We start from the raw sequence: 27,385 nt of genomic DNA, 5'->3' as shown, positions 1-27,385 counted from the left end.
GGTCTCAATATTGCACATATCATAATTCTGGCTTTGTAAAGATAAAATGACGGGGCCTGGCACAGTAACCTAGTGGCTAAAGTTCTCACCTTGCATGCACCAGGATCCCATATGCATGCCAGTTCGTGTCCCAGGTGTTCCACTTCCCATCCAGCTCCCTGCTTGTGGCCTTGGAAAATAGTCAAGCATGGCCTAAAGGGCCCCTGCACCTGCATGGGAGACCTGGGAGAAGCTCCTGGCTCTTGGCTTCGGATCATCTCAGCTCTGGAGGTTGTGGTCACTTGGGGAGTGAACCAGTAGATGGAAAATCTTACTCTTTTTATCCATCTCTCCTTTCTTTCTCTAGATCTAGCTTTCTGATAAAGATAGACAAATCTTAAAAAAATAAAAAAGTCCTCCTCCGACTCTCGGGCACATTCATAATTTTGTTACAAGTTTATATATGCGGAACTCTAGACTCCTCTCATAGTGTCATAATAAAGAGTCAAAGTAGAGGATAAAAACACATACACTGAAATAGATTTTGCAGTTTCTGATGAGCACTGTGACTCCTCCCTAATTTCCAGTATGTTTAAGCCAAGGATAATAAGATCTGCAATTAAGCTACTTACAATTTCTGGAAACAGAGCTTGGAATGCTCAAAACCCATCATACTAAAGGCAAAACTGGCCAGATCCCTGCCTGGCTGGTTCACTGGCTCCTACAGTCACATTCCAGGAGCATCACTGACATCTCAGGGGCCAGGAAAGCCAACAAAGCAGGTGCCCCCATCCAGCAGTGCGGGATGGATCAAGAGGCAGGCAGGTGAGGATACAGGAGAGTGAGGCGGTGGTGTACAGAGAACACCTCCAGTGCTCCTGGAAGCTGCAAACCCTTGCAAAGGCTCGGCCAGCAAACAGATCAAGACTCTGGACAGAACTGGCTCTCAGTGTCCGCACAATGGAGGGCTGTCTCACTGAAGAGAGAGGGAACTTATTCTGTACAAACTCAGAAAATGACTAGTCATTAACAGCGACAGAAAGACAGACTCGAGTTTTGTGCTTTCTAAGTTGATTTTAGCATTGAAACCCAGAACAATAGGCTAGGATGCTAGAAAAAAAAAAACCCTGGAGAGTCTGGCATTGAGCCTGCAGGAACCCTGATGGACACCTAAAGATGAAAAACGTTCTTCATATTTATGCTTCCTAAACTTTCACCTTACAGTTCTAAAAAATACATGAACAAGAAGAAGAAGAAAAAAAACAGTTCCAATACTTGAAAGGCCTTGCAAAACTAAGCATTTTGGATGTATTTCAATTGTTTAATATTTTATATTAATTAGCATATTTTAGTCTTAAAATATTATAGAAAGCCATGGTGGAAAAATGTATTTTAAATGATCATGCCAAGGCATAATTCACAATTATAAAATTTATTCTTGTAAGTTTAAATAAATTCACCAAGTTGTACAATTACCACTACAACCAATTTCAGAAGATTTCCATTTTTCCCAATGTAACCCTCGCATGCATTAAATGAACTCTTGTCCCTCCCACACACATAGCCACAGGATGTATGTTCTTTTGTGAAGGGCTGCTTCTCTTTAACAGAATGATTGTTACACTCATCCTTACTGCAGGATGTATTAAAGTCTCATTCTGTGTTATGACTTCCATCGAATTGTTCTATCACGTTTCATGTTTCTACTCATCAGTTAACAGACATTTAACTTACTTCTGTTTTTGATCATTACAAATGACACTGTCATTTTAAAAGATCTATTTCCACTTCCCTACCTACATAAGACAGAGTTGGGCAGGACCAAACATCCATGGAAAATACAGAAGTAGATGACAAGAACCAAACAATGATAATATATATCATGGCAATAAATACAGTACAAAGATGCAGATATTAAAGTCAAATTTTACATTATATTTGCCAAAAAACAAGTTTAGAGTGTATTTTAAGACTACAAAGCAGTAAGTGCAATAAGATCCCAAATGTGTCTATTTAAACGATTATAGAAATAATTTCATTAATTCTAAGATGCACACACTTTTTCCAGTATCAACTACCCTTTATAATCAGGTTAGGATGCGTCACCTCTGTGAAGCCATTGATGTCACTGCACAGGTGCCAGTGTCAGAAGCAGAACCATGATGGCTTGCAGAGTGAACGGACGAATCTGTCCTTCACCTCTGAGAAGCAAATGTTTGAGGTAAGAGCCAGAGACATTATACTACAACAAAAATTTGTTTCGTTCCTGGAGACTGAACTTGGGCAGGATCTTTATAATACAAAGCTTGCTCAAAGTCTAGCATCTCTATAGCTTTTTTAAGAAGCAATTATTTAGGATATTTCTAACTCAAAGAAATTGTATTGAATGGAAAGTCATGGACAACTATGAATGGGTCCTCAGAAAGTTTATGGAAAACATCTATCACAAAAAAACATGAATTATTTCAAAATTGTTTTGCACTAAGGTAAATCTATCTTCCATCTTCCATGAAAAATTTTTCTAAACGCCTGCATATAATTCTAAAAATAAATTCTGAACAGTTAGATCCTGAATATGATATGCTTAAAGAATGCTAAGCCAATTTATTTTATTTCTGTTCCACATTAGGTTTGTGAAGAGTAATAATTGATGAAAATTTGCCTAATTAAACCTATAAAAAGTTCTTCTGATAAATATGAAACAAAAATTCAGTGTGATAAGAAAAGGTAACACAAACCATAAACCACAAGCTGGTAGGACAGAGTTCATGGCCACAGAGAGCAGAGAAGGCCATGGGATATCAAATGGACCAGAAAATACGAGCATTAAAAATAACTGACACGTGTTTGACTACAAGGGAGGCCGATCTGAGAAACAAACAAATAAAACAATAGCATTGATTACATTTTTAAAAAATTAACTGGATTTTAGAATGAGACATGATTAGCCATTACCACTTTTTTTCCCCAATGTTATAGGAGAAAATTGTGTACAACTGAAGACTCTCTACCTCCTTGCATGTAACACAGGGTGATCTGGAGGAGGCAGAACTACTGCGTTATGGGTGATGACTGCGAACCCTCAACAGGAAGACCAGGCGGGCCTGCAAAGGGGACAACCATTATGTGAGCTCTCTGGGACAGCTCCTTTCCAGGGAGAACGAATCAAAAGCCAGGTCTAACTTTCCATAGCAGCGCCACTGTCAGTGCGGAGAACTTGGCCACATCCTCCTTGCTCACTTCCATCTGAAGTTGAGAAGAGACACATTGTAGGAAGAAACCAAAGCTCCACCAGGGAGACCCGATACACAGCATGGTGGGCTCCCACTTCAACCCCCCTCTCCTATTGGACCTCTCCACAACCAAAGAACAAGATCATCTTGCATTACCATGTTTTAGAGTCTTTGGAGGCTTGGGTAACTGTGTTAGAATTTTTAAGTAGCTAATATACAACAATTTCAGAACCACTTAGTGTTCTGGGCTTTTTCTTTCTCTGAAACACCAACTGAGGTGATTGATAATTTATGCAATAGTGATTTTCTGCTGCCTTTAGGGATCCACACCTCTCTGCCCTGCTGCTGCTTCTAATTTTTCCTGCCTCGTTTTCCTTAAAGGAGTTTAAAATGTACAGACACGGAAGAGTTTGGGCAGCTAAAGCCTGAAAAGTTCCAAAGATACAGATCTGTTATGGGGACCCTAATGGATCGATGCTGCTCCTCTGCTACACAGGATTTTTCTCTACTAATACACGGTTAAATGTAAATCCTAATGTACACTCCATTTTACTTGCAACATGGGTTAGTTACTGTTGCCATGGAAACCTTCACTTTTACATTTACTGATTTTAATTCTGTGACATTTGCTGACTTTAGTACAACGTAAAGTTTATAAATATAACATACAGGTTTGCTGAGTTTTTTCCTTTAAGGATTCTATTTGCATAATTAATTCCTTCATAGATCTCTAGGTACATTAGAGGGAAAGATATTAAACTGATCCTAACTAATAGTAATCAGCAGACAACAGGCCATTTCAGGGAGGGAAAGCTACTTCTATCGAGCCTCGAAATTCTCCAAATACTAATCAAATATCTTTTTACCATTGATCCAGTGATAATCCCCTAACCTGGAATTTATCCAGCGTTTGGACCTATTCGAAGCAGTTGAAATCTGTTAGCTGCTATTAACTGGTGATCAGAGTTGGTTTATAAAAAGAGGATGATCATATTTTGGAGATAACTTCCAATCCAAAACATTCTTGTGACTTTTAACTGCTTTAAGAAGTTTATACGACAAATCCTCATTGGCCCCTTCTCACTCTTAGTCTTGGTCATCTTTGCATTTTTCTAATACAGGACAATGTCCCAAATTGGAGTAAGTGCAAGTCCTAGAAATATCTAGAAAAATTGTATTCTCTGATTATTGTCTCCTAACAGATACAAAAACTGCATACCATCTGAAATCATAAAAAAAAACTAAGAGAAGCGCATGAGAAAGAGTATGAACTCATGCATTTATGATGAAACAGCACTCCGTACTTCTGAGGATGCTCTCACAGGCATAGGAGAAAATTCATGTTATCATTCCATATTCACAGAAAAATTAATGTTGTTGTGAGTCTCCCCTGGAGAAATATGGATTCCAATAGCCATACATGTACACATACAGATGTAAATGAGAGTAAGAATTTTAAATGATGCCATTAAAATTTGTGCATTCAATACTAAAAAAAAAAAATTGACCAATATTGGTAGGTCTCCGTATTACGTCAGGCACTACTTAACAATCTTGCAGGAGAAAAGTGTGTAGAGTTATACCTTAAAAAGAAAGAAGAATGAACAAAAACCACAATGCCATCCTTAAGGCTTACAGGGTAAAGGGAAACCAGCCAGGAAAATGGCAAACAGGCTGAAGAAAATCACAAGAACTTCTCAAAGACAAGAGGCACTTGAGAGCAAACAGGACCGCTAATAACCAAGGAGAAACAGAAATAATGAGACAAGAACTGGGAAGAGAGTAAACTCCTAATCAATCTTTGCTTTTGAAAAATAAACAGTGTGTCAAACAAAAATTGGTAAGTGATGAAGATGTTGTCAAAGGCAGGTAAGAGAAAAGGACTGGGGAAGACACAGCTCAGGACAGGAAGGGAGGCCTGACACAGGCTGAGGCAGCAGATGGACCTCAATGATGTGCTGCAACAGCAATTTCAAAGGGATGCTGGGAAGCAGGTGAATGAACATCATTCAGCCGCAAGCTGATTCAGGGCTTGACGACACAAGGACATGCTTCTGTCAAGAATAAATGAGAAGAGACCCTTTTCATCCAGTAAACCTGAGGTTGAATGGGAGACCACTGCCACCCAGTACCTTCCAGAAGTATTCCAGTGTCTGTCAAATGTGTTGTCTTTGTTTACTTGGAAAACCAGAATACTCTTCTCTAACTTGACTTTCTACATCTGCTGCTAAAGCTTTCCCAACCATTCCCTATTGTAGAGTCTAAGTGTCGTTTTAAAAATGCCATTCACGTAGGTTTCTCTCTCAATTTCACCAAAATAAGCACAACAGCCATTGTTTTTATGGTCTGGAAAATTCAAAATCTTCAATATCGCCTATCCAGCGTCAAACTTGGTCAGACCCCAATCTGTACCCTTCACCGGCAGGTTACATCGTGTGCGTCCCACTTGCTGTCCAAACATAAACAGCAACTTCTTCCCACCCCAGGGCTCTCGCACTATCAGCTCTATCTTAGTCCCCTCTTGTATCCCATGTTCCATTTGTTTCAGTTGAATCTCATTTGATCTTTAACTCTCCAGTAAAACTACTTCCTCCACTAAGCCCTCCCAAAACATGTCTCTCTCTAGTCAAATCTCTTTGTTTTCATACAAACATGTTTAATCCCTTTTGTGAACATATCATATTGTGTTCTACAGTACACAATTTATGCACTGTACCTATCCATGAATTAGTGTGGTGATTTAGTTGCTGTGTGTGTCTCTCTTTCATGAGGATACATTTCCTGTAATGCAGCACTGTGTCTATGTTTACATGCCATATGCTAAATACCAAGTATTCTCAATATAGGTGCATCTTCACACAGAATTGGCAAAATTTCAAAGACCTACTCAAAATGTATACATTAGTTCTCTACTGCCAAAGTCCAAAGCAAACTCCTCAGCCCATAATTCAAAAACAAGGGTAAGTACAGTAACTGTGTACTAGAGATTATCATATCCAGTAACATGTTATTTAACTTCATGGCATTGTAACTTTCTATTTTTCTTCCTGTTGTTGATTTTGGATTGTGGCTTTTCATTTAAGGCGATGTATAGTAACTGTATAATGGAGACTATCATATCCAGATGTGAGGATACAATGCAGTGTGCATTTCTACTTCCAAATCAAAAATGGACTCCCAATGAAACTGTTAACTATATCTTGACAATAGGTAGCTGGACTCCACCATTGTCCATGCCCACAATGATGGACATATGAATGTTTATGAAGAACTATACTATAGTAATAATGTAGGGGAACTCAGTTGGTGGAGGGAGAAAATTGGAAAGGGGGTGAGGGGAATCCCAGGGGTTATAGAACTGTATCATAAAATGATAATAATAATAACAATAAAGAAATTTTTAAAAAGAACCTCAACACCAACTGCTATTCTGGAAAAGCAGAATGTAGACAGGGAAGGATGAAATACTTAATTTTATACATCAGCTTTATGGGGCTAGAGGATGCCCATAGTCCTGGTTAATTACTGCTCACACTGCTGAGCAGGTCTGAGAAGGTGGCTTCTCAGAAACCAGCATCTGAATCGTGGATTGATTATGGCAACTGATACTCTCCAGTGTAGTGGCACCCAGGAAGGCAGCCTGCTTCTGCGACCTCCTGACCCAGACTGGATCTGCACCGTCAGATCTTTGCTACTCAGATCTTCTTGGTTTCCTCATCTGCAATTTGCAAATTGCAAATTGCAGAACTTGCCAGCCTGCCGAATCATGTGGGGCTATACCTTATAGTACCTCTTGTCCTGGATATACGTTCTGTTAACTTTGCTTCTGTAGAGGATTCTGACAATATGGAGGGGGTGGAGAAGAAAGGGCATTTGGAGAAAACTTGAAATCCATTCCCAATGCACTCTATGGGCATGGTGCCCCAGCATGGGTACGCCAGCTGCAGCGGCTTTCTCAGGTATGCAACGTTTGCAGATGCTTCCCTGTGCAGGTCAACTAACCACACCCTGCCCTGGCCCCACAGCTTGCTTGCTGATTGGTATCTCAGGCCTCCGTGGCTGCCAGCTGGGGTGCCCTTATGAGTCTCCAGCAAATCCAAATTTTGCAATCTTTGGAAAATCAACCCCAACTTTCTCTGTAACATTTGGTCCAAACACGATTTTGTATATGCTTTGTTCTAATACATAGGACAAGTTAGCACCATCTAAAAAATGTTTTGTGTGTTCAATCAATATTTAGTGAATATCAGTTAGATCTCAGGTCCTGTGTTAGACTCTGCAAATTAAATACAAATAAGCCGTCTTGTGCAGCTGGGCAGTTTGCACACTGCAAAAAGCTGGCCAAGAGGCTAGCAGGAGAGGGTTGACTATCAGATCACTTTGACAAGCCTGAGCAGTAGCTGTCTGCCAGGAAGACCAAGAAGCTTTGTTTTCTCACAAAAGGGCCATGAACTCACCCGAAGGCAGTCCTGTACACTGCCACGCCTAGGATGTCACATTGCGTTTATCTGTGGGGGAGCTTAAAGTCAGCTGCTGTGTCCAAACTTCAGAGCCTGCTGCTGGCTTCATACCCTTCATTCAGGCAAGAAAATTCTAATTCCTTTTCTATCTCTGATTTCTGTTCCATGACGGAAACAAAGATGAGCCATGCACAGTCCCTGACTTGAAGAAGTCCATGATCCTGCGCAGTGGTGTGACACTCGTACTGGGCTCTCAGTGTGCACACGCAGGGCTCGGGGAGGAACCACACAAAGCTGTCAGTCAATGGCGAGGTTGTGATTGCCCTATAGCAAGACTCAAGATCTGCTGTGACCTCTCTGGACCTCATCTTTTTTAGCTGTAAAGTGAGATCCCTTCTAGAGTGTCAGAGATTTGAAGATAAGGTCATCTCTGGACTTGACTACACCCAGCTTCAAGTGACAATGTGCCTCTCTGACCTTGAGCAAATAGCCCTTGAACCCAAGGTGAATGGGTAGGCTTTTCTGAGCCTGCCTTCTCATCTGAAACATGGGGAGAACACACTATGACCACAGCAGCACAGGACTTGACTGACATGGTGATGTAAGGCACATGGCAGGACTCACATGCAGCTGCTAGTCAGCTAGCCTCGGTTCCCTGCGATGAGCAGCATTTGTGCTCTTACGCTACCAGTCTTCTGCCTTCAGCTGCAGGAGTTCCAGGCTGCAGATGACCCAGCTGCTTCCTTAGAATACTTCACTACCACGAGGGAGAGATGCTTGGGAGTGGATTTGTTTTAAAGATCCATTAAATAACAATCTGGAAATTTCATGAAAATTACTGTGATCAACTCCTGGGTAAGAATCACAGTTTCTAATAAAATCACAGATTTAAAAGATGTGCTTTTCAGAAGATGGCCCATCCCCAGGGTTGGGGGACTGCTTGTGTTGTATTCAGACTTTTAAATGGCCTTAAGGAAACTGTTCACTTTTTCCCATTGAAAGGTTTGAGCACAGCGGGTTAGGGGCTTGCTTGCAGCCATTGCTGGCACATTAATGCTTCATGACATTGTGCTCTTCTTGGTTGCTTAAGGAGCTTAGTTCTTGAAAGATCACCAGGAATTCGGCATCCTCAAGAAGTTAGGGGTGTCCTAGACTAAAAACATGAGCATCTGGGTCACAATTTGCCACAAAACACAAGTAACTTTAAGAGTAAGCATGTATGCAGGCATACGTGTGTGTGCCCACGAGCTTGCCAACACCACAGTCCCACCGGCATAGCTTGTGTTGTCATTGCTGTCCCAACAGCCCACTCATCCGTGGGGCACTTGTCTGCCCCACCATAACCAGGATACAAACATCCTGCGGGCAAGACATTCCTTCATGGCCTTCATCACTGAGAACATAACCCCCAAATAAATAAATAAATAAATAAGCTCATTTATTGCAGAATGAATGAGTTCATGCAACTCCATCCTACACACCACAGGGTGCCACCATGAATGCAATGACTTAAATGGTTTTAAAATCAAAACCATCATAAAAGTAACAGCAGAGTTCTTTCCTCTCTGCTTTTCCCCTGCCTTCATGGGGGAAAAAAAGTCACAGGAAATATAGAATTAAGACTGCAAACCATTCCCCAACCATTCTCTCCCCACCTCCCCCATTCCCTCATTATACCAAGAGTATCTGGTATCCCTTCAAGGCAGTCTCCAGAGACTGGGTAATATTATATAAGGTTGAGCTTGTTGGAAACACAATGGAGTGAATTAAGGCTGAGATTTCAGCTGCTAACTACAAATGTCTTGACATATTTTCCTTTCCGATGAACGCCTGGAAATACAATAAGCTATATTTTACTGTTTATTTGTTTCAAACACAGTATTTTTTTCAACAGACAAATGCAAAGTTTTGAGTCCAGACAAAAACAGGTTTAAATCACCAACCCAGCAAGCAGTTTTTAAAACAGTGCACACCAGTGATCATTTGCAAGCATTTTAATGCACTTAGCCAACAACAGTTAACAGTCTTTTCACAATAACCTAACACCTTAAGCTGATTTTCTAGTCTTGGTTCAGATGAATTATAACTGTTCTAAACACACTGGTAGTACTGGGCATCCATCCCCCTGAACTCCGTAATTTTAGTACATCCTGCATTTGAATTTTGAGCTTCTTTTATGATGACAGGAAAAAACAGCCACTGGGCTTCCTGTAGGTGCAGACTTTAACAATGGTGCACAGTCTTTGTGAGGCTAAAACATGGCCTTCCAGCTTCAGTCAGCTTGGGAGGAGAAAAGCAGGCTCGTGACTAAGCAAGAGCCTCACTCAAAACAAATCAAAAAGGTGGAAGAGAAAGAACAGAAGGGGAAGCTCCACAGATTCAAAAACACTCCTGGCCCTTGGCTTCGTATAGAACAATGCAGATGAGGCCTGGCCACAGGCCACCTCATTGCAGCCACAGGCTTGGAGATGTTTGGAGCTCCGATCGTGTCTATTCCAGGGAAGTCAGAGGCGGAAAGAGACTCAGGGAAGGAGAAGGTTTATCCAAGGCCACTCTGAGGTTTGGAAGCAGAAGGTCTGAGACGGATTTGAAGAAAACATACAAAGAAAGAACTAAGGTCTATGAACCATCAAGTGTCCTTCAGGGAAGGGAATGACCACGCCCAGACACCCTTGGTGTTGGCGGTTTTCCTGTGCTCCCGTTAGCCATATGATGTTCCTGTGATGTGGCATGCATTGCTGCACCCATTCTACTGACCGATACACTGACTTGGAGACCTGGCTGTGCACTGCGTCTGTTTCAACCCATGTTGTCCTTTGCTGTCCTTTCTTGTTCTCTTCTCGCATCTTCCATTGTCACAGTTCTGTAGGATGCCTGGGCCACACTGGCTGTGGCTAAGAGAATTTTCCAGAACACACAACACACCCTTTCGATCTCCCATAAAAGGTCCTGATTGTGCCCAGGCAGGAAGAAAATCAGAACATGGAGAATCTGGGGGACCCACCTTCCGAAATGGCAGCTCCAAGTTTCATGGACCATACAGTGATCCCTGGTAACATAACCTTGCCGTACAGTAATTCTGCGTATTTTTTTAAATGCCGTGAAAATCCACCCTGTGCCTTAGACACACAGGGCTAAAAATAGCTCAGTCAGCCAGCAAGCGTGCATGTTTCCCTTGCGCATCTCCCATCTACTGATTTCTTCTCTGCATACGAAGATGCTCTAAGACAGACGCCAACCCACCCTTCCCAAAGGGAACAGAACTCTACCAGGTCCGAGCAGATCCAACTGTTTCACTTCACACACAAAGCAGAAACTACCTGCCTTGGTTCTCTTTCTCAAAGCTGACGCTGATTGAATTTTTCCTGTGTTCTAGGTGTAGGTCTAAGGGCTTAGGGACCTTCCTTCTCTCAGTAAATTCACTGAAAAAACTCCTATGAAGGGCCTGGCATAGTAACCTAATGACTATTAGAGTCCTCACCTTGCATGCACCGGGATCCCACATGGGTGCTGGTTTGTGTCCCAGCTGCTCCACTTCCCACTCAGTTCCCTGCTTGTGGCCTGGGAAAGCAGTCAAGGACAGCCCAAAGCCTTCAGACCCTGCTCCCACGAGGAAGACCTGAAGGAGGCTCCTGGCTCCTGGCTTTGGATTGGCCCAGCTCTGGCCATTGCAACTACTTGGGGAGTGAACCAACAGATGGAAGATCTCTCTGTTACTCCTTTTCTCTGTAATCTGATTTTCCAATAAAAATAAAATAAATCTTTTTTAAAAATCCTCTCATGCAACATTCATAGTGTTGTGCCATTTTCCAGACCAGGAAACTGAGTCACAGAAGTGTCAATGGTCATGCTACAGTCCCACAGCTTTTCCCCAAAGAGCAACATCTAATTTATTTCTTCCCACCTGCACCAGCCCCCACCCTACACACACACACACACACACACACACACACACACACATCCTAAGCTCCAGGAATGCCAGTATACTTGCTCTTCCTCAAAGTAACCTCAACTTTCAAGACTCAACGTCTTTGTGTTTGCAGTTCCTTTGACGTCAGACTCCTTCCTCTCCTCATTTCTCAACTGGCAAACTCCCACTCTTCCCTCCAGTCCTGAGACAGTCCTCAATCCTTACTGCAGCCTCACCAAGCTCTTCTCAAATAAGGAGGCTGCCCTCTTTTGTCACTACTCCAGCAACATTACATATATTGGCCTCACAGTGTTTGTTCAACAAATAAGCCATAATAACAAATGCTAACACTTGCTGGATGCAGGCACTTTGCTAACACTTGGTAAGAATTCTCTCACCATCTTTCTAAAAACTCAAAGTCAAATTCCACCATCATCTCCACCACCCCCATGAGGCTACTGCAGGCACTGAGGAGAAAATTAAGTTGCCCAGGGGTCCCACAAACACTAAAAAAGAAATTTGCATGATTCTAGAAGTTAAGTATTCAATGCTAACATCATCGTAGGGAAATTACTCTTATTAGTTTGTCGTAATAGAAGCACACGTGAATGGAGCTTATTTATAGATCACATATTACCAACAGATAAATAGTAATAACTTAAAAATGAATTATAAAACTGTGGCCTCTGAAATGAAACTTAAAAAAAAAAACACAGTTGTTAACCACAAAAAATACCAATTGTCATCAAGGACACAAATTTGTGTAATGTAGCACCTGGTCCAAATGCAATGCAGAAAACAAGATAACACGGCACACAACCAATGACAAAGTACACTTCGCTGTTCGCTGCAAAGACATGGGCAAACAAGAGCACCATCTGCTAGTTCATTCTCCAAGAGCATGCAGTGACCAGGGCTGCACCAGGCATGTTAATTCAGATCTGTCACATGGTGTCAGAAACCCAATGACTTCAGCTAACATCTGCTGCCTACCAGGATCTGCACTGACAAGAAACCAGAGGAAGGAGCCACAGTTGGAAACCCAACCCAGTACTCCAATGTGGGATGCTTAAATTCTGACTGGTGTCTTTATAGCTGGACCAAACATTGTCCCATAGTACAGTTTTTGAGATACTCCTTTTCTCCTTGAATTAAAGATGTGTCCATCAAGGAGTGTTACAAATGAACTGGTTATATACTAACCACTGTTTCTGGATCAACACCAAGTTTCAACATTAATCCAAACCCTCTTTCTGAGTATGAATCGTGCAAAGATCACGTTGTTTACAAGTCCTACATAAGGTAGCATACTGACTGCCTATTGATTCAGTAATCATACAAAAGAAAGAATAGCAGGGGAAAAAGAACTGCCCTCAAATGGGAGAATGTTCTTCATAAAAGATGACACAGCTTCAGATTCTAGCCTTCGGACTCGTCCAAAACTGCTAGTAGCAATCAGAATAGAACCAGTAGTTAAGTCCTTCATATTATCACTTTTCTGGCTTAGTAGGGAATAAGATCGGTAGTAATGAACTCTGAACTATTAGGGTTCAGAGAGTTAAAATCATAATAAAAGAGGTCAAAGGCTATAAGAATGTGTGTTAATTTTTCAAGCATACACAGACATATGAATAATTCAGTAACTCAAATTACATTATAAGGAGAGTTAACTAAATGTTGAATACTCATAACTTTAAAGAGCTGGATTCAAAAGAATGTTCAATACATTCCCTAAGCAAAGAAATTCCTATGTCTGTGCATGTGTATGTTGAATTTATACAGCAATGTTAGCAGCAATGCTTTGCATGGTAAAATTAAACACAACTTATGTTCTGCTTTGCCACTGTTATATTTTTCATGTATTTCACAATGAGCACTGGATGTATGATATCTATTCATCAATTGCTGCAGTAATCATCATTAATATTTAACATTAAACATGAATCTTAGTATTAATAATAATCATTTGCATTTCAGGGTCCAGGCATTGTGCTAGCACTTTATAAGAATTCTCTTACACTTTCTCACAACAACTCAGAGAAACAGATTCTCCATTACCCGGGCACCTCTGATGGCAGCCCTGGTACAGGGGAATAAAGAACATCCCCAGGGCTGCAGGCACACCACTTGCACAGCTCTCAGACTGTTGTGACATTTTTTTAAGTAGGTAGGTCCTTTAAAGCAGACGTAACTTGACTTCACCTAAATTGGCAAAGAAGATCACAAAAGCAAAAGCAATAAACACTAGTGAGTAATCTTTCAATATTCAAAGCATGTTGTTGGGGTAAACTTTATGGTACTTTGGGCCAAGTCACCACTTGGGATACCCCAACCCCTGCTAGTGTCGACTTGAGCACTTGGTTCTTCTGCTTCCAGTCAACTTCCTGACAACATATCCAGGAGGCAGCATGTGTTGGCTCCAGTGCTTGGGTCCCTGCCACACATACAGGAAATGGAGTTCTAGGCTCCTGGCTGGAACCTGCCACCCTGCCCCTGAAACAAACAAAAAATCCTACAACAACGCAAAAGAGAGCACTAAAATGTTAACTCTATGAACTGCTAACTACAGGAGACGGGTTTTAAAAATCAGCGTGATGTTAACTAGCAATAACATTTCTTTAAAACAACTGGAAAAATGAAAAGAGACACAGGGACTTAACGAGGATAACATGTTTTAAGAGTTAGAGTACAAAATGAGCAATTGGTTCAGGGTGTTTTAATTTGATAGTTTGTGGTATTATGTGGTAACAGGTGGGTGCCAAAACCTGAGATTCCATTTGAACTTGTAGTACCACATGGTCCAGGTACATCCTACTTGGATATCATTTCTGTACTCCAAAATCAGGAGCTTGGGTTAGGTTTCATCCCACCTGTGGTTTAGCCCTGGGATTCTGAGATTCAGCCAATTGAGGGGCAGTAGTTGTCATCAAACCAAGATTTTTCAAAGGCAGGTGACAGATACTAACTGCTGAGTTTCCATTTCAGGTAAGTTTTACCCAACCCCAGGGTTAATCATGATTAAAACTATAAGGCATAAAATAGGTCCTTTTTGTGTGTCCTGACAAATGATTTGCCCTGTTTCTTGGTTCAGCTTTTGTTTGCTTACCAATTTTGAGTCTCAAGATAAAATCCCCAAGAATCCTAAGAAATGAGCTACATGGGGACACAACACTTGACAAGCGCTCCTCCCGCCTGTAAACTAATTAGTTAATTATATCTGGAACAATTTTGTAAGAGCTGCAACGATATTTCTCCAGAAATATGACAGAAGATTTTTTCATGTAGAACTCTGAGTGAAAATCACATTTGTCCTGGTGGATGAAATTAAGTATAGGAAGGTGAATGTCATGTGACACATTTGGTGTGAAAAATCAAGGAGCCTGTATGCTGGAACGGGTGGGACAAATCAGCAGTGTTGCATCAGTGAAAGAGACAAAGACAGGTAGCGTTGCCACCCATTTCTCTGCTCCTCCTGGTCAGAAAGATACCATACAGGCTCTGTCAGCCCACACGCATCTCCACCTGTATGAGTGTTTTCACTGTGTGAAAGAGTAAGCTACAGTAAGTCCCAGTGAATCAGTTACAAGGTCTGTTATCAGTCCAGACACACAGGTAGTGCTCCATGCTTCCAACTAATTCTGCCCCAGCTCCCCTGAGAAGTCTCTGATGGGCTGCATATTGAAAAGTGTGTCTCTTTACCAGTAATGGCTGTTCAAGGCCAGGAGTGGAGCATGAGGAGTGCTTGCCAGTGTCCCCCTGGGGGCATCATTTAGATTGCTCTGCCCAAGCACTGGGGTAGGGTAAGATGAAATGCACTGTGGTCTCTACTGAGTTCTTAGATGGAGGAATCCCTGAGGGCAACTTTTTGCCAAAAGAATGGAGTGCACATGATCCTGTACCTTAATTAGTTCTTACAACTAAACCACAGGTATGTCCAAGGGACAACTGCAACCTGGACTGTGGAGGAAATGGTGACTATTCTGTAGAGGTATTACTTTGCACAAGTTCTTAGGTGATTATGTTATCTCATCGCTACTCTGAAACAGCTAAAAGCTAATCAAATATTATCCAGTATTATGAAAATATCAAGCAAAAAAAGTCCTGGAAATGTTTACTGCAAGGTTTGTTCACAAGATGGAACATGTCACACTCTCCTTTGAAACCACTTTCAGGAATCCAGGTAAGGTCTTACAGTATGTGCATTACTTAATCAGCAGATTAGAGAATAAGGCATCCCTATCATCACAGCTCCTATGTTTTAGTGCCTATGGCATGCCAGGTATTTCACATACATTAGTCCTTCACCTCACAGTGTACATTTCAGGCTGAAAACTCAAGGCTCAGAAAAGTGAAGACGCTTTCCCAAAGGGACACAGCATACATTTGAGTAGGATTTTAACACAAATTTGACTTTTTTGGAAGTTCATCTTGAGAGTCAGATGGTTATATACAAAACAGACACTCCACTCCAGAGGAAGAAAATACTAGTGAAAAGATTGTACAAGTTGTACACTTATACAAATACTATTTGATTAGGGTCACTCTCTCTCTCTCTCTTTCTCACACACACACACATACACACACTATTCAATTAGCAAACACAAAATTATTACAGAGCACAACATCACACACTTGTTCTGATATAACTTGCCATATTTTCTGTTGTGCAAACCACTTCAGATAAGCTAATTGATGGCCCTGAAAAGTGCTTTCCTAAAATGCAAAGTGCTCCAGTAAATGTGAAGTATTATCACGATTCCTATCATAATTCATGGCTGTGGGCCCCAACAGGTAGATTCAGAGAGAGAGGCCGAGAGAAGTGGTAGAAATATCAAATGGGAAAAAGAAACACCAAGATAAAGCTAAATATTTTTAATCATAAGTCAGGAGATTCCCAGCAGGTTCACCAGACCCAGAGGGCAAAATTCTCAGGTCAAGATTTCCTTCACAGAAGAAATTCTCCTTCCCCAGAGCTTCTTTTCCCGGCAGGTCTGGCTGTGTGCTCCACCGATGAACACTCGCTGGCCGCGAGGCTGACAGAGCCTTTCGGACTAGAAGCCTAGGCATTTGTTGGGAAGACTCGGTGTGGATTCCATGGCAGCCTCGATAGTCCTGGAGCAACTTAACTTGGACAAATGCACTGTGTGCATCAGCTCCGTGCAATGGGCACCTGGAAGCAATGTGAGTGGGACAGCTGAGTCCTTGCCCTTACACCATTTACATGCCATCGAGGACAAGCAAGCACAGAGGAAGCAAAAAGGGAGCAGGACAACATGACCTTGCCATGATTCTTACGAAGGTAAAGGAATAAGTGATTGGGGATTAATTTCAGTTGTAAGAATTGAAAAAGTGTTCTCTGTGAAGGATACCTTTCTCTGTGACCAACAGGGTACCTCCTATAAAGCTCAAAGACAAGGAGCGAAAAGAGTGCGAAAAGGTACCCTGTTGTATGTGTGTGTGTGTGTATATATATATATATATATATATATATATATATATATATATATATATATATATCTGTGTATATATATATTATATATATACACATATATATGAAAGGCAATGTGACAAAGAGAGAAATACACACATACATATATAGAAAAACAAAGAAAGAGAGAAACAGACTTGTTCCACTTACTGATTCACTTCCCAAATCACTACAATAGTCAAGATGAGATCAATCTAACATCCAGAGCCAGGACTACCATCTGGATCTACCAGCTGTATTAGCAGAGAGCTGAAGGGAAAGAAGGGTTGCCAGAATTTCAATCCCTATACAATACATGAGAGTTCTAAAGGGTGGCTTAAACCACTGTGCCACAGCACCCTCATTTTATTTGTGATATCTAATTGATTACCCACAAATAAAGGCAACACTTCATCAAATTCAAACCCAAATTAAATCTCCTAAGGATCATCATGAGTTATTATAAGAGGATGTCCCACATCCCTTCAACCACAGTGAACAGCTTTGATATGCAAACAGGTTAGTAAGTTAATAGATCTACACAAAACCTGTTATAGATTAGTCTAGAAGATGTGACTGAACCATCAGGAAGAAACAGAGTCCTAACTGCAGATTCCAGGTCTTGTCCAGGTGGCAGGAGACACTGATAGTCCCACGACAATGTCACCTAGTCTGTGTGCAGGAAAGGGGGGTCCAGCACAGTTCAGAGACCACTCCAATCCAGATAAGACAGGATGTGGGATTAGAAAATGGTAGGCTTCTCGTCTTCCTAAGGATCTGCTACGTTTTAATTTTTTTCAGTGGAAATCTCAAGCATACATGTAGGTTAGAAAGCGCGGTCCTGATGAGGCAGGCAAAGCTGCCAGAGCGCATGCACTAGGCACTGGGCAGCTGCAAGGCCCTGTGCCTGGGCACAGAACGGGGAAGTGGGAGCTCTAATACAGGACAGTCCTGGCCTGGGAGGTTCATGTCTGGACTCAACCTGTCTTCACTTCTCGGAGCCTCAGTTTCCTTCTGTCATTGTGAGTTTCAAGGTTTGCGTGGGTCCAGTGGAGAGCCACTTCATCGACATGGGACGCTGAGGAGAGCCACCTCATCTCCAGTAACTGGCAACCCTTCACTGTGAAAACAGTGACTTCACAGTGGCTAGGAAGAAGACAGCATCTCCCAGGAAAACCTTCCGCAGAGAGAGACATTCACTGCCTCTTAGCAGTGAATCAAATTATGATAGTGAGAAACCGAAACATGGTGAGTTCTTCTTCCTCTATTTATTTTTTCTAAGACTCTCAATTACCAACAAATACTATGCCAAATTTTAATTCAAATTTAACTCATATTAGTTATTGTTGTGGAGGGGTGACACTATCACACATGGGGTAGCATCCCACTTCTGTTAAAAAAAAACAGTCAAAACACCATCAGGCACTGGGCAGAAATCTAAGAATGTTTTAAATTAAAAAAAAACAACATTTTCAGATGACAATGCATAATATCCTACAACTCCAGTGCCTCTCCCAGGAAAGCAAGCTAGTGTTAGGCATTCTTCAACTGTGAATGCGATTTGCATTATTTTCCTTTCAATAACCGGAGTATACTTTCCATTTCTGGTTCCATCCCTTGAAACTTCACTTGAGGGGTCTGGCGGGATAGCGTAGTGGTTAAAGTCCTCGCCTTGCACGTGCCGGGATCCCATATGGGTGCCAGTTCTAATCCCGGTGGCCCTGCTTGTGGCCTGGGAAAGCAGTCAAGGACAGCCCAAAGTCTTGGGACCCTGCACCTGCATGGGAGACCCAGAAAAGCTCCTCCTGGCTCCTGGCTTCAGATTGGCGCAGTACTGACCGTTGTGCTCACTTGGTGAGTGAATTATTGCATGGAGATGTTTCCTTCTGTATAGCTGCCTTTCCAATAAAAAATAAAATAAATCTTAAAAAAAAAGGAAAGAAGTTTCACTTGATTCGTTTTGAGATCAAGTCAGGCATTTGAGACACAATCAGCAGAAACACATTAGGTAAATGGGGTCAACTTCCATGCCACCTGCAAAACAACCTACCCTAGGACAAAATGAATAGATTCACCTCTACAACACCTGTAGGTGAAAATGGAGTCCTGGCTAATATGTCTAATCTGCCAAAGAGGTCAATCACAGGGTATAGTTTGCACCATCTCCGAAACTATTTAACTTCTTGTTCTCAGTTGCCTAATCATTAAAATGAGTTCTTGGCAGTGCCTATCAGATGAGATAAGCATAAGGGTTACCCAAGCCGACATACAGAAAGTGCCTAGAACTGTACGTGGTGCATGGTGAACACTTCGGTGATGAAAGCTGTTATTATTACACCTTATGTTTCAGAAAGCTGAGTACCTCACTTCACACCGACTTTCGCCTACCACTCCCCCATCCACTGCGTGCTGACCCATAAGCGCTCCTCACTACTGGGGCTGGTTTGCATATTTCCCTTCATTACAAAATCACAACCACTACAGTCCAGAGAAAATGCCTTAACCACCTCCATCTTCTCAGCCTCTAGACTCTCATTGCCTCAAGTATGGAAATTCCTGAACAATGAGTAAATTATTTTGTCTTAAGGATTAACAGTTGCCTGTGTTTCAGATGCACACTGCAAGAATCTAAATTGCAAAAAAAATTAAGCTCAAATAGACAAAAAAGGAAACAAAAGAAAGACAATGCCACTGCCAGAAAATGACAAAGGTGTGTGCGGTGTGGTGTTGACGTGAGCATCGCACTGACTCGATGCTGGTTTTTTCTGATGCTTCACAGGGTCTATTTTTTCCCAGATTACTTGTATCGTGAGATCCACCCACATCCAAATAAGTAAGTTTATGAATCTCGTTCTTGATCATTTATAAAGTTGCATGTTTGTGGCTGTTTGTTTTGTGTTTTGTTCGCTTTTTCAGAAAGAGGGTCCTCTGTGTTCCCCATGAAAAATGAGTTAACATGGACAATTATAAGAAAAGGAGATTTATGATCCTGTTCTCCATATCATTTAAATTAATTTCTTTCTGAGATCCAAACAAAAAGCTAAATGCTTAAAAAATGCACAGTGTTTAAACCCTATATCGTAATTTACACACCAAAAAGAAATTTAAATGTGCATTGATTTTAGGAGCTGATAAGAATCTGTGTTGAATGTGAGTTAAAAGATTTTTTTTTCTTCTTGGCCTCCTACGAATAGTTAGTTTGCAGCAATTTTTAATTAAAAACAGTTCCCATAGTAAGAGAATGGGAGAGGGGAAAAAAAAAACGGACTCCAGGAAAATAAAATCCGTACAAGAGTCCTGCAATTTGTTTTCTGAGGCCACGAAGGAAGCCTGAAAAATAAGAGTTTGGGAGTTCTCATTTTTAAAACTGCACTTTTGGTTTCATTTAAGATTTTTAAAATAGCTTTCCTTACCACTACCCAACCCCCTCCTCCAACCCTCACCCAGCCCCTTCAAAAAAAGTTGGAAAGTTCTGTTTTTAACACTAAAATCATTCCTCTACCTCTCAGAGGAACACAAACATCTTTTTTCTTTCTAAATTTTGAGATGGAAAGGCCAGTCCAAGTTGTAACAAAGCATGCTTTTTAATTTTTTTTCACTTATCCAAAATAACCTAATCTCATTTTAACTAGATTCCATCTGAACATCAATGATATTGAGCTATTCCATGAATAAACATGATGTTACAACGTGAAACCCTGTGACTGAAGTATATAAAAATGTAGCTGAAAGAAAAGAGAATCCGCCTCCCTCCAGGCCCCCTCCCCAGGGAACCAGAGAGCTGTGCTAAGCAGGGGTGAAAACCAGCAGATTTAAATTTCAAGGTCTTCAAACAATTTTAACATTCATATTAAATCCTGTGAAACTAAACACTGTAATTCTAATAAAATCCTTGTGTGAACAATTTCCCATTGTAATCAATTTTATCTTTTTTGCAGTGGGATTTGTAATACGGATAAAAGGAAAACACATCTCTCGAAAGAAGAAAAGTGAGGAAGCTCACACTTTCCTGGTGTTTTGGGTATGATATTAAAATGATCATGAAACAACATGAAAACATATACATGTACAGGCCTTAAAAATCTTCATATGATTTTGGAGACATTGGGGTTAACAAGGAAATAAGCTACAGAAAAGTTATCTAGAATAACAAAGAGCTCCCTAGCTGTACTTGATAAACTTTCTTACATTCTCTGATAACCCAATATAGCAAGCCCCTTAAACTTAAGATGGTGTAGATGATAATGTCAACCATGTTTTTCACACATTTGCCTGCAATAATACAGACTTTAGGAAATTATACTGCTTTTATTGTGGTTGAAGCTTTCCACATAACAAATTTTAGTCTCTAAGACATATTTTCATATCTTGCCTACACTCTATATGCAGGGCTGAAGAATGAATTGTCCAGTAGTACATGGATTCTGCCACAAGAAAATTGCCACAAGAAACCAGTCAAACAAATGAGTTTTAGAAGACATGGATCAACTAATGATAATACACACACACACACACACACACACACACACACATACACACACACACACTATGCATTAACCCATTCTTTACCTGCCTAGGACCCACAAAAGCAAAAGCAATGAGGGCCAGGTCAGCGTGTCTCTAAATTTCATTTTAAAAGGAGGTGGGGAAATATTTGCACATTTCTTTATGAAACTCCCCCAAGATTTTGATGTAGCAAAAAATTGTGGGTCGATTAAAACACATGTTTGGTTTTTTATTTAATTTTTTTCTGTGCCCATTTTCCTTTCCAGGGAGGTGCGGAGGAGGTCCTAGGGTCTTTGAGATGCTGGCTTCTCTGTGCCACAGACTTGGTGGATCTGATTGCTTTGTAATAGAAGTAAAGGCAGGGAATAAAGGAGAGTGCTGGAACCAGGGCAGGAGGCAGAGCAACTTTAGCTCAAAAGAAGATCCCAGATCCCCAAAGCCATCCACGTGGTGTTACTCAAGGAAGATGCTGATTTCACCCATCCTGACTCTCAAATTCTCTCTCTTCCCTTGTCTACAGATTCACTTACTAGTTAGTCAGCGAATGTTGGTGGAATAGCTACCTTAAGTAGGACAAGCACTAAGCATGACTGGCAGGATCTGCATGTTCAAGCCATTTTCACTACTACCTAATTATTTCAGAACCACTTGTGATTTTGAACCAAGAAATAATATCTGCCCTCTCAAGTTTCTACTTTCTCATACTAAAGAGAAGGAATCAAAATGTTCAAATGAGACAGAATTGCACATAGGGTGCAGATGAGGACTCAAGATCCACAGTATACTACTTAGGAAGTGACAGAGAGGAGTTAGAAACAGAGTTAAGTCTCAATCCAATGCTCTTTACAAGAAACCAACTGGTGAGGACTGTGGTTTATTGGGCGAAATGTACCCCTCCACATGAGGATATGCCTCTAGGATCAGCCAAGGAAAAGGTAGAGAAAACATCAGGGTTCATCATGGATTTCTTTCCATAAAAAGGTTTCTAGGGAATTTCTACCAATTTGATCACAAATTTTAAATTACACACAAATTTGCTATAGCTTCTTTCCAGCCAAATCTATGTTCCAAAAGGAATGGAGAATGAGAAGGCTATCCAAATGGGGCAACACGTTATTAGGAGTTCATAATGCTGTGTACTATAGGAGTAGTAGAAAACAGGAATGAGTCAAAGATGGTGACATGAAGCAAGAGAGGGAAAGTGAGCTGGGAAGAAGAAAAGAGGGAGGGGTAGGGGAGAAGAGGAGTGGGAAGGAGAGAGAAGATGAGCAGAGGGGAAAGGAGAAGAGAGGGATTGGGAGGGGAGAAGGGGAGAGAAGTGGAGAGGAGAGGGGAGGAGAGCAGTAGAGAGGAGAGCAGGTGAGAGGAGGGAAGGAAAGGAAAGGGAAGAGGAGATGAGGATCGAGAACAGAGGAGGGGAGAGGAGGGGAGGGGAGGGAAGAGGAGGCAAGAAGAGAATAGGAGGGGAGAGCAGGTGAGAGGAGGGAAGGGAAGGGAAGGGAAGGGAAGGGAAGGGAAGGGAAGGGGAAATGAGGATTGAGAACAGAAGAGAGGAGAGGAGAGGAGAGGAGAGGAGAGGAGAGGAGAGGAGAGGAGAGGAGAGGAGAGGAGAAGAGAGGGGAGGGGAGGAGAGGAGAGGAGAAGAGAAGGAAGGGGAGGGGAGAAGAGAAGGGAGGAAAGGAGGGGAAGGAAGGGAAGAGGAGAAAAGATGAGAGGGGAGGGGAGAAGAGGAGAGGGAAGGAGAGCAAAGGGGAAAGGAAAAGAGAGGGGTTGGGAGGGGAGAAGAGGAAAGAAGTGGAGAGGAGAGCAGGTGAGAGGAGGGAAGGGAAGGGAAGGGAAGGGAAGGGGAGGATAGAGAGCAGAGGAGGGGTGAGGAGGGGAAGAGAGACGGTAAGAGAGGAGAGAGGAGAGGAGAGGAGAGGAGAGAAGAGAGGAGAGGGGAGGGGAGGGGAGGAGAGGGGAGGGGAGGGGAGGAGAGGGGAGGGGAGGGGAGGGGAGGGGAGGGGGAGGAGAGGAGAGAAGGGAGGGGAGGGGAGAAGGGAAGAACCTGATCCTAATGCTTGGATTTATTAGTTGAATTCTAAAGTAAATGCTCAACAATCTTCTTTCTTTTGTGTGTGAATAAATGGATAACTCTTGCTGGAAACCCATGTATTTTTATTCCAATCAATCTGTTTCAAAGCTCAGAAGAACTTTATTACAAAAACATCACTAGTAAAGGCACAGTGTAACTTTTTCATGAAGTCAGTTTTTCTAAATGCATATCATGATCAAAATTTACCATTTAGTGTTAATACTGAAATATCTTGGAACAATTATTCAGTCCTCATTTTTTCAATATAATAAAAACAAATTTATGGCATTGGGTACATGACATCACTTATCACTCAGCAAAGAGCAAGGTGATAGCGGGGTGAAGATTTTGATAAGCATGAGAAAGAACTAAGAAGTTAAGGGAACATGGCTGGGGTTGGTTCCAGTCACAATGCTTTATCGATCGGAGCAGAGAAATCCAAAAATCTTTAATATTTGTTAGAACAAGCCTCTCTGTTCTTGAGCTGTGAAATAGTTTACTGTTTTACTCAGACTATAGTCTCCCAAAGTAATAGCCCACAATGCAAAAGTTAGGAGTTCCTGAGTTTAGTTCTCACAAAAACAGTGTCATTTTTGAAAAACATGATACAAATGGAACAGGAGGGAGGCACTTCACATGTCTTATCTAAATGTGAAACAAATGTGGGGTTGATGCATCCTGCGGATTTTGGTAAGGGCCAGTTTGCCAGTCCAGAACTGTCCCCCATGGGGAGAGAACACCAAAACACCCAGATTGCAGGGACATCCAACTGCCCCAACAACTGAAACCCTCCTGGCAAGTCCTCACCAACTTTCTGCAGCATACGTGACAGGAGTTATTTTCAAATCCTATTGCTTTTAAAGAATTGAGCCACAATGGCTCTGGTCTCTTTAAAACAAAACAAAACAAACAACTAACTCTACTTTAAAAGACTTCTCTTCCAAAGTAGATGGTCATTAATGTGTGTCTGAACTATAAGCAATTTTCTATCCTCCTATAATGAAAGCAGGTTATGTCCACCAAGAGCTTAAATACAAGATTCCAACACACAGTTATGAAAACCTGGAGGGAGTATAGGAACCGTCAGACACATGTACACACAGACTTCACTGACTGCTCAGCTCCCTGAGCAAGCAGGATTTACTCTTCTGCGCAAGTGGCTTCTGGAGAGAACCATGACATTGACCATCCAGAGAGGATCACCATACAAAGAAACCAGCCCTGACCCAGCTTTGAAGCAAACGGGACCCCTCGTCCAGCAGTTGACCAATGAGAAAACAGGTCACATTTTGTGAGCTGTATTAAACCCCACACGCGTCATGAGCTCCCATGGCTGTGTTGACAAGTCAAGCAAGAGCACATTATTTTAGGACACAAACTTCCCGAGTCCCTTCCCGAGCTAAGAGTTCATCTTCAATCCAAAATTTCACCAAAATTGTTATCTGAAACCCTCTGAGTACTTGTACAACTAAATATCCGAGATTTCTATTTCCCAAGAGACTGTGATACACAAGTACATCCAACTTCTGAAAATACTTCAACCTAAAGCTCAGACACACAGGGCGAGGGACAGACTGGCAGCCCAACTGGCCAGTCCAGTAAGCACAGAGAGAAAGTCAAGTGACATTAAATATTTAAATTGCAGAAGGCTAGCCTGGAGTTCTGCATGTAGAAAGTCTTGAAAGTTCTGTGCTCTCTGAGTTGCTGGCTGCCTGGGATGCTGAGCATCACCCCGTCTCAGGCAAGAGATCCCAAACACTCAAAAACTAGAGCTGACTTGATCGCAGAGCCAGCTCCCATCCCAAGGTAGAGTGCTTAGCAGGCACGGCCATCGCCACAGCAGAAAGTCCAAGAATGCCCTGGCCCCAAGCAACTGGTTTCTTTATCTAACGCGGAAACAGACAAAATGTGTCCCTCCAGAGCTGACTCTGAAAAGTATGTGGGGTCACTGCTGTGTCCCCCTCCCCTCCAGTTGCCAGGTTGTTGGAGTTTGAAAAGTGAATGCCTGTCAATACAGACTTCCTCTGGGGTTTGTTTTTAAAAAGAGAGAGTGAGAGAGAGATTATCTTAAGTACATGTGTATATTTCGCCAACGCAAAGGATCACAAAATCCCTTGGAACTGTATCTCACAGAACAAGCCGGACAGGGGCTGAGAGCCTACACACGCCGGGGTGCCAGGGGGGCAGCATTTCTGGAGACCCTGCTTGGGAATCAAGTGCTGGATTACGTGTCTCAAGATTCCGACAGAAACTGTCCTCTGCTCCAAGAGTTGCTGTGCGTGCCAACCCAGCGTTCAAACTCATGGGCTCATCCCGGCGCACATCTCCGCGTACGTGATACTAACTGGTGGGACACTTCCCACAGATTTCACCCTCGCCAGAACCCCCTCGAGAAAAGCCCTTGCGCAGTTTAACAAAAACCCCCAACCCACCCCCAAGGCTGAAGTACTTACCTCTGTTCGAGACTGCAGTCTCTTGTTCATCTCATAGATTCGGTACTCTGGCTGCACCATGTAGGGTGTATGTCTCCTATAAAATGGGCCGAAAGGAGAAGAATAGAAGGGGTCATGTGGCGTGCTGGACATCTTGCCTGCTTGTCGAAAATCAAGCTCAACAGAGTGGCAGCAACGTCCATGCAGGGCACATGGGCTGTGTTCTTCACTACAAAGTAGGCGCACGCACACACACGCACACACGCGCGCACACACACACAGAGCAGGCGGGCAGGCAGAACACACTGGCTGAGAACTGCTGTGGGAGCTTGTATAGCGGGAGCGGAGCGGGAGAGCGGGAGGAGGGAGGACGGCGGGGAGGGAGGGAGGGAGCGCGGCAGAGGAGGGAGAGCGAGAGCGCAGGAGCTCCAGAGAGGGAGGGAGACTGGTAAGGAGGAAGGGAGGGAAGGGTAGAGAGCTGGAGAGGGAGAGAGAGAGGGAGAGAGAGAGGGAGAGAGAGAGAGAGAGAATAGCTTTAGGCACCACTGCTTGTTTTTAAAGAAGCAGTTTGTGGAGAGGTCACTTCCCGTCCACATTGTAGCCTAGTTCAAAAATATAATTCTCTTCCTAGGCTGACAAGAGGTCTAAGGTTTGGTTTTAATTTTTTCCCCTCCAGCCAGGACCCCTTACAACCTGATTGCTGAGCTTGTTAGCATAGAGGTGGTTTCCCCGGCTGTCTGAGGCGCTCACCCCTGACAGCCGCCCGGTGTAACATATCAGAAATGTGATTACTAGGAAGCCCCAGAAACGTGGGCCGCGGTTCCCCCGAATTGGAGCGGGTCACTCCCTCCCAGGCAAAGATTTCTCTGGGCAGGAATCTCGCTGGAGAGTTTTGGCTTTCCTTGCTGCTGTTCCAAGAGCTTGTTGCATTCTTTGCGTTTCCACCCCTCCCCAACCTCGCCTGTTCCCAACCCCCTCTCCCTCTTCCCAAGACTTCATTCAAGCCCTTTAAAGGCCTTGAAGGAGGCCTGGATTCAGGTTACCTGGGCATTTTCAGGTGAAAAACTGTCATTCTCCAGGTGGAGTGCCTAAGATAAATCCTTGGAGCATGAGTTTGCTATTGCATTTTATTTTTTTCTAAGAAGGAAAAAAAATTCTAAAAGCAGACCTCCCAATAAGATAGGCAAAGCAAAGAACTCCCACAAAAATGACCATGGAAAATTCAGTTGAGTAGGAAATTGTAGATAATTGAACGGATCATCCCCAAATAACATGCCTGGCTCTAATGGAGACACGGTCTTTATTTTCCAAGATTGGTCAAGTA

General features: G+C 42.4%; 1 protein-coding gene across 12 annotated transcripts in view; it reads right to left on the bottom strand.

Moving 5' to 3' along the window:
* LDB2 (LIM domain binding 2) overlaps positions 1 to 26,919 on the bottom strand; it is a 340,789-nt gene extending 313,870 nt beyond the window's left edge. For 2 of the 12 annotated variants that reach the window (XM_058670285.1, XM_004579199.4), the window contains exon 1: positions 26,083 to 26,540. In XM_058670285.1, coding sequence (XP_058526268.1) covers positions 26,083 to 26,214 — 132 coding nt within the window. In that variant the 5' untranslated portion in view covers positions 26,215 to 26,540. Of the gene's footprint in view, positions 1 to 26,082; positions 26,543 to 26,754 lie in introns of those variants that run through there. The other 10 variants (XM_036496890.2, XM_058670286.1, XM_004579201.4 and 7 more) reach the window with 8 other exon arrangements.
* Between the last annotated feature and the right edge of the window lie 466 nt (positions 26,920 to 27,385).

Source organism: Ochotona princeps, chromosome 11 (assembly GCF_030435755.1).
Source record: "Ochotona princeps isolate mOchPri1 chromosome 11, mOchPri1.hap1, whole genome shotgun sequence".
Lineage (NCBI taxonomy): Eukaryota > Metazoa > Chordata > Mammalia > Lagomorpha > Ochotonidae > Ochotona > Ochotona princeps.
This window is presented reverse-complemented; position numbering and strand designations above follow the sequence as displayed.